Genomic DNA, 8,802 nt, shown 5'->3' with positions numbered 1-8,802 from the left:
ATTCAGAACAGTTGTCTGAATCAGTCATCATACTCGCTCGCTAGGAAACCGAGTCCATAGAGCTGTACGATTCGGCTCCGAAAGATGCAACCTGTCGGAACCGATTCGGACAGCCCTACTGGTTTCCAGGCATCGTACTCGGTGTGTACGATTGGGTCAGAAACAAGGGTTCCGGATCTGATTCGGCAAACACAAATTCGATTCGGAACCCTTCCAAACTACATCAGAATCGCCCCTTTTGTGTATTCTGGTACCCCTTTGCACTGCATCCAGAATGTTAAAAACATAAACGTGAATTAATTGGGTATTTGCAACCTGACAGGAGACAACTGGAGCAGAGATTTTTTAAGGCATGAGCAAAGTTTTATTGATGTTTATGCAACATTCATAAAAAACTGTCTTTTAAATCAAAACAGGACCTCATATATGAGAAAAGGAAGGGTGCCACCAAGATTATTTGCAGTAACATTAGTGCGCTGCTGCTGTGACCTGGCCAAATGGGCAGGAAAGACCTGAAGTTAGATCATAAATTCAAAGCTATTCCAAACAGGGACCCCCAAAATACATTTGGCCCAGGGCTCCCCAAATCCTTAAGATGTCCCTGAACTGGAGATCTCTATGTAAGACCTGAACTATGCAAGATATCTCAATGTGTGCTACTGCATCAGGTCATGAGGCACTCACCGAACCCTATTTTTTCTGTTTACATTCTGATAGTTAATAGGCCTATATGTACAATAGGAAAGGGCAGCACAGCTACCTACAAATAAGAGAATGCAAAGAAAAGCATCACACGCTATTCACAAATGACACCGGACAACTTAATATTCACATAGGTACCCACCCAAAATTACAATTTAAAAACTTTTTCAAGCATGAAGCTGAATGTGTTCTTGACTATGTCTAAATGAAAGCTTTAATAAAAACATCCTTGAGTGAAGTGACTCATTCAAGGGTAGTAAAAATGTTCCCAAGCTATTCAGCGTTCTCGCTAAGCAATGCCTTCCAATTAATTTTATTGGCATTTTACAAATTCGTTGTTGAAAATATTTGACTGCTGATATGGTCTACTGTGGAAACAATACTTTTTCAAATGTCGCCCTGTCAATGAATCAAAGTAATCCTGGGGTGTGCTTCACCTAATTAGCTTTCTTGTAGTTCCTGCACAATTCCCAGCCCCCAGGCCTTCCATGTGAAAGAACTCTGCCCTACTTTGCCTGGTGATGCACTAATCCCTTCACCATTTCATTTGTACTAATCTCACAGCAAGTACCAGGTTCTACCACAACTTGTAAATGTGATTTTAAACATGAAAAGGTACAAACTGTGTAGTTGATAAACAACAACAAGCATTCCTGGACATACACCATGCGTTTGAACACACATTTACAAAAAGGGAAAAGCACAAAAGCAGTGATTGGGGTGGGGAGGTGGGATCTGTAGCTACAGCAAGAAGCAGAGGGAGGGAGATTGAGGGGAGGACAGGACAAACAGCAACACATGCAGATGGGATGAGAGAGTTGGATAGAGAGCCTGCAAAATTATGCAAAATAAACACAAGCGAAGCCAGGCACACAGCTGCGAGGGGTGCAGCTCACTCTTCCTGCGTGCTCAGTTGAACAAGTACCTTTTATATGACAGCAGCGGGGTCTCTGCAAGCGGCAACCTATGCAACAAAAGCAAGCACTAGAGAAGATGCCTGCTCCGGCCCCGGGAAGGACTGGTGAGTGCACGTTGCCCTGGGGGGACTGGTGAGTGCCAAACCAGAACTGGGATCATATGGTCTCCACTGAGACCAGCACAGCACACTGAGTACATGGCATTCAGCCAGTGCTGTAGCTTCAAAGCAAAGGTGTAGATCTTGTAGGGACAACAGGGGTGCTGACAAGCTGAAAAAAGTTCCAGCAAAGCAAATTGAAAGAGTGCTTGGGCCAAAGCAGACTGAAAAAACACACAAGGAACAACAGGAAATAGTATGCTACAGCCAATAGAAATGGAGGAAAAGTTATGTTATGTTAGAACTAATTTATAGAGCGCACGTACACCGGGGAGGTTTCATGGCGCTATTTTGGTTGAGATCCAGGTCATAAAAGAGGGTTTAGAAAGCCTGTCGGAAGAGGCAAGTGGCATATTATCAAGAAACGGCGTTAAAATTATCGCTGCTTTAGAGGCAGAAAACTGGCGCTAAAGCGCCGATAATGGGCTTGATAATATGCCCTTGAGAATTCCCATAGAAGCCCATGTTCTGGTGTCAACATGGGCTTGTATTGGAATTCTCTGCGGCATATTATCAAGCCCATTATCGCCGCTTTAGCAGCAGTTTTCTGCCGCTAAAGCAGTGATAATGTTAACGCCGTGCTTGATAATATGCCCCCAAGTTTTTAACAGACTCCTGAAACCAAGACGATTGGTACAGGAGCGGATTTTGAGGGGAAGAGAATTCTAAAATATGGGGGCCAAGGTAGAGAACCTGGCACCACCAGTGCGCTTTAATCTAAAATGAGGAATAAGTAATACATTTTAGTGAGCTGAGAAGATTTCGTGTAGAAGAGTATTTGTTAATCATATTATCAACAAATTTTGGGCTCTTTCCGTAAAGTGACTTGAAAATGAGACATCCAGTCTTGAAAGCGCACCGCTGAACAACCGGAAGCCAGTGTAATTGCTTCAAGAGAGGAGTCATGTGATGATGCCTAGGATGGTGGACAATCAGACGAGCAGCCTGATTTTGTGCTATCTGTAAGCGTCTTGAAAGATAGAGGGGGATGCCAAAATTTAATGAATTGGCATAATCAACACGGGACATGACCAAGGCGATAATCACCTGAATCCGGGCATCACGAGTAAGAAATCTACAAATCTTTTTTATTTTACGAAGTTGAAAACAACAGGTGGAGATCACTGAGCTAATTCGAGGCTTCAGAGTAAGATCCTGAGTTAGTAGCAAGCACACAAACCAATAAAAAGCAAGGGCGGGATATAAGCCCCTTTCAAGATTTCTATTAACTATAATAGATTTCACAAACATGCAGGCAAAACCTAAAAAAAAATCGCTTTCCGGACCAAGAGCTACCTTTCTGTAAAATTTAGTGTAATTCTGTCCAGCAGTTTGGGCTGTAGTTGTTTCTGAAATATCTATGGGAATTAACACTGGGGAAAAAGTGTTTTGGGACCCCTCCATTTTCTCAGCCCCCACTTGGCAAATCACCCCCAAACTTTCAATACTGAAGCTCAATGGAGTGTTGTATCAATTTTTAACATTTTGTGAAGATTCGTCTAACTGCACTAAAGTTATTGGCAAAACAAAAAACGCTTTTCCTATGGAAACTAGATCCTAATTATAACTACCTACTGGCGACGGCCTGTAGGTAATATAATAGATAGACAGATAGATAGATAGATATTCAAGAAGACAATAATATGATCTCAAATTTGTTGTATCACAATTTGATATTGGACTGTTGTTATAGCTCTGATAAATTTTTAAACTGCGAGTCATTTACAATGATTTATTCTTCCTTGATAACTGTGTTATATTTTGCTACAATTACATCCCATATGTTTATTGAAGTTTCATATAATCACTACACTAAAGTATACATAACACCCTTTCCCATTATCTAAGATGGGATCTAGGCATAAGCACTGACTAGGTCAAAGAGGCTGAAAACATCTTTTGGGCTCTTTTGGGCCTCTATAGTGTGTATCTCAATACCAAGGTAGTAAATTCTGGACAGAAAGAGTCCATTGGATGCCTTAAAAAGCACCTTCTCATTTTCATATTGAACTTCAAATTGAGAATAGGGTTGATTCCTGTATTTTACTGTCTTGATGCGTTTACGGTAGTCATGTGGGTCCAAACTTAGATAGTTGCCTTTGTAGTCGGTGATTTCCACATTCCCGTCATTCACCTGACACACCTGGAACCAACAGGTGTAGTCTCGTTTTTCTTTTCCTCGGATCCCATTCGGCGTTGAGCTCCAGTACATGCCGTTATCCATCTTGAAGGAGGTGCCCTTCGGAGTGCAATTTAACCCCATGGAAGGGTGAAGACCTTCAATGAAGTGTGAGTAAAAACTGGAAACATGGGGATCCTTAAAATCTAAAAAAAAAAAAAATTGTCAAAGGAGTTATATTAATATACCTGTCATCATTTGAGTCATGATATTCTTCAATTTGCCTCACGTTCCTAAATAGCGCTTACTGCTTCAGCTTAATAGTTTTCAAAACAAAGTCAACCTCAAATTCATGTTCATGGCCTTTTCATTTGTATCACAGCTTTTTACTCTGACGTGGTGAGAAAACATATTCAGATAGTTAGCTCTCCCAGCAGAGAGGTAACTATCAAAGAAGATGGGAGAGCAAACCAGGCACATTCTCATGCTTTTACCATCAGTGGCTTACGGCTCAATCACTAATGCTCGCTAGTGCCCTATTCCTCATTATCCGTCAATATGAGGAGGGACAACTACTAATATTATCACCTGGTTGTAGTAAATATTGTTAAGTTGCAGCCCCTCTATAGACCTTATTTGTGAAGATCGTGCACACACATGCACGGATGTTCTAAAAGACAGGCACTTACACTAGTGACATGCCTCGTTGGCATATTTTATAAAGTATATGCAGCTATATTGAGCATCGAGGACCAGATTTACTAAGATGTCACTCAGCACAGCGAAGCAAGGCCACTTGCTGTGCTGCATGAAAAGGAAACAGCAGAAATGCCTCCATATTTACAAAGGCATGCCGCAGTTCTGCTGCCTCCCAGGGCTGGTGCACTGTGTGCAGGCTTGCGCCAATGGAGGCATCCTTGTACCTTGGATCAGGGAGACGTAGCACTTTGGTGCAATCCCTGGTTTACTGACCTTAGTACATCTGAGATTGTGTCAAAATCCATGGGTAGAAGCAGAGAAACGTTCATACTCCATCCAAGGTAATGTTACCCAACTCAGCCGAAACCATTGCATTACATTACATTTCACGCAAATTGGCCCTTACATGGCTTTGTAAATCCCAGTTAAGGACTTGCGTTGCCTTGTGATGACTTGCGTCATGCAAGGTCGATGCAAGTCCTTAGTAAATCGCAGTCGCCACTGGTGCAGGTAAGCGCGGCGGGGCGAGCGGGAAGTCGACACACAACTGAATAGGTAAAATAAATAAATACACAAAACCACTTAACTTGCGCTTGCCGCATCACTGACTCAGCAATGTGGCAAGCGCAGGGTGGTAAATGTTTTTATGAATTTTATTTTCCTTATTCCATCATCTGTCGACTCCCTGCCCCACCACGCTTACCTGCTCCGGCAGCGACTGGTAAATTAGGTCCCCAGTATTCTTTGAAAATGCTGCTACCTTTTCATTCTATGAGCTTTTGGTGAAGGCCATTACAGAAGAATAGCAAAGTCTCCCACATCAGAACCCTACTGCACTGAGCGCAGCTATATTGAATTTTTCTTTAATATATATAATGAGGCTAGGATCACACTAAATGTTATAGAAGAACATGCATGAGCATATGTTGTCTGCAGTTTTAAAGAAAAGATGGATACGACATATGAACTGTTATGACTTAAGTGATCAATCAAGAAAATTATATGATTGTATTGTAGTCAAAATACGCGAATGAGATTCTTACCTAATTATAATGTGGAAACATGCTGAAAATGGCTGTTATGTCAGCAGGGGTGAATACCCTGGGTAAAATAAAATATATTTGTACATATACCTGGTGTTGGGGAAGTGTATGAAAGTTTCGGAATTGCTGTCTGCAGTGAAATTATGACATTAGGAAAGAACTGTTTGAAAGCAATCTTCTTTTTTTAATAATAATGTATTTATTTCTCCTGTGCATATACAATAGCATATGATTTAGATACATTACTACTACAGCCCATAAAATAAATAATGAAAATATAACAAGGCATTAGCATGCAAGCATATAATAACACAAATAATAAAATCTAAATTATTATACACATATTAGGATGCTTCCAATGCTGTACTCTATAATATCTGTGAAAAACAAGGGTGTTTTGCAGTGTCTCCCTACTTTCTGCCCCCATTTTTGACTGATACTGGTGGTTATTGACTCTGACTGTGCCATGGGCCCTGCAAACCAGGTCCAGGGACAGTGCTCTGTTAAAAGATATATGATCATTAGATTTAATTATCATTGGTTCTGACTGTCTACCTGTAAGTCCTTAGTATATGGTAGGGCATGCAAGTGTAGAGGCCCCGTAGATTTAATGCTCTTAAGTGTGCACTGCTGCGTTGCCTGCTGTCAAATTAAAAGTCAGCCCTGCATGCAGGCTGCTTTAAAAATAAAACTACATCCAATTTCAACTTTGTAATTAAAGGTAATTTAAAAGCCTTTAACCATCTTATTTTAACGTATAAGCCACTGTGTTAAAATAAGCAGGGACATTATAAAATATGTTTCATATGCCCTGGCGAGGGAATAACTACCAATTTAGTTTTTCCCCATTGTAGTACATTAGCTCCATGGGCTAACATGGGAAGGCTTTATTTAGCTTTGATAACGTCTAATGTGAGTGGAATGAGCTAAAATAATATTTAAAAGTGTTAAATTAATAGTTACAGTAAATCCAGCAACTTGCCAGGGTTGGATTTATTTGAACTATTATAGGAAATAAGTTATAGAACTAGTTTCCTAAAGTTATCCACTTGAGACATGTAAACAGCCTCTCCTGAATGGCTAGCCATTGACAGGCCGAGCCAAGCAGTCCTGATTAGGTGTTAAGTGGCCTGGGATGAGACAAAGGAGACTTCTGATGGGAGAAGACCTGCTGCCTGCTGCCTGCAGATGCAAGAACAGGAAGGGGGCTGGGAAGCCAAACTGGTCTTCAAGGGAGAATGACAGTAAGGACAGGAACCAGGCCCACCCCCACTTCCTGCACGCCTAGTCAGATGGGTGCCCCGTAATTGAATTAGGAGAAGGGCCGTAATGGGAGTGTGGGGAAATGCTACACTTTGGAGGAAGTGGTCATCATAAAGGGTGGAACCCTGCACCCCATTGGTCAGGGGTGCCCCTCTTCTTGCCAGCCCAGAAGCCTGGATAAATATGAGAGAGCTGTCCAGCAACTCAAATCCCTGCATGAAAATATCAAGAGAAGAAGGAATGTCCTCCTGAACCCCTGGTCTGTACCACAAGAAGACTGCACTCACTAGAAGTGAACTTGCTGCACACTCTGAGCTTCACAAAAGAGGACTTCGCCTGTCGTAAAAAGATTAAGGAGTGGACTCCCTGAAACCAACAGGTAGAAAAGAGCTTTAAGAAGCCACCTGCATCCACTCAACCAAGACAAGTAAAGCTAAGCAGCTTCACATGGATATTTTTATAAATTTGACTGTATTGGTGCTTTGTAAATGCTTTACACACCTGTATCCTAAGTTAAGCCTGACTGCTCGTCAGCAAAGCTAACAAGGATTGAGCAAGGATTAATTTACTGAGACGTGACTGGACATGTTTTGTGATTGTGGTGTTATTATCAGCTGTAGGTACCTACCTGCACCCACTAATAAACCATGATCCAACAATATCCAGTTCAAATTCTATATTATTGGATGCGGATTTTGATCCAAAAAGTCAAAGTCGTAACTGGCATTACTTTAGTTCATATTCAGCAACTAAGTGCAATTCAGGATAGATACAAGTTTACCATGACCTGAACCTCAATCGAGAACACTATTCAGAGCATTCCTGATTTTAAATGCCTACCTTTGAATGCCAGATCACTGATTAGACAGTCTTGAATGCTTATAGAGGAACATAACATCATGATGGCCTTCATAACAGAGTGTTGTGTTTGGATTTAGATGTCCCTACATAGGTTTTCCTGAATCATATCCTTATATAGGCACATTTCGCATTGCCCTTATTTAGGCATAGAAACCCAGTCCTTATTCAGGCATTAGCCATGCTATCCAAATACAGGCATGGTCAACTACATCTGTCCATCCCCACGTCACAACGAGTTCTTATAAACCAGACCCTTACGCCATTGGGACTTTCCTCAGCTAGGATTATTGATTTCTCCAAGAACTCATCTATTATGCATGAACTACTATTCTTTAGGGGTTCATTCATGATGTCTTCCTCTGCCCGACTTTATGTCAATGCTAACATTCCTAAGCACCTTCCAGGTATAAATATACCTTCCCTTACCATGGCAAACCACGGCTCGGCTACACAGCTCAATACGGCTCGCCACGGCAAGTTTGGAAGAATTCGAGTCCCCGCCTGATGCACTGACCAGACGCTGTCATCCCTGCTCGCAGAGAATCCAGCTTCCAGTGCTCTGACTCCCTTCGCGGGGTGTTAGAGTTTGAGACCCGGAAAGAGATTCCCACCTCTCTCGCTCTAAGGTATGGAGCTGACTAGAACCTAGAGGGACTCTTGGCATAAAAACTTGGCATATGCAAAACTATAGCATACAGCACCTACTTCTTACCTTGCGCCACACTTAGGTTAGGTACACTGGGGTAGAACGATTTAGAAGTATCCAACGAGTATCCACTTTTTACCCTATGTTATTTATGTATATGTATATGAATATATGTCATAGCTAGAAGACAATGCTATTGCAGTATTATTTCTTCTTACTGCTTACGCTGTGCGTATTATATCTTGCATACTGTCTTGCGATTGTAACAGCTCATATCTCTTACGTGAGAAACAGGACTGTTTAATAAATCCTTTTATTGAAACGCCCGTCTATCTATTTCTGTGTAACTCTGAAGAAACTAAGCATGCACGATTGACTGAGTGAAACTGTTATC

At 41.5% G+C, this 8,802-nt stretch overlaps 1 protein-coding gene across 2 annotated transcripts in view; it reads right to left on the bottom strand.

The window, feature by feature from the left end:
• Positions 1–341: 341 nt before the first annotated feature.
• LOC146854842 (butyrophilin subfamily 2 member A1-like) overlaps positions 342–8,802 on the bottom strand; it is a 181,182-nt gene continuing 172,721 nt past the window's right edge. For both annotated transcript variants that reach the window (XM_085652217.1, XM_085652218.1), the window contains exon 4: positions 342–4,102. In XM_085652217.1, the coding sequence (XP_085508343.1) occupies positions 3,633–4,102 (470 nt within the window). In that variant the 3' untranslated portion in view covers positions 342–3,632. The remainder of the gene's footprint in view (positions 4,103–8,802) is intronic.

This window comes from Triturus cristatus, chromosome 4_1 (assembly GCF_964204655.1).
Source record: "Triturus cristatus chromosome 4_1, aTriCri1.1, whole genome shotgun sequence".
NCBI lineage: Eukaryota > Metazoa > Chordata > Amphibia > Caudata > Salamandridae > Triturus > Triturus cristatus.
Note: the sequence above shows the minus strand (reverse complement) of the source record. Positions and strands in the feature narration are given on the sequence as shown.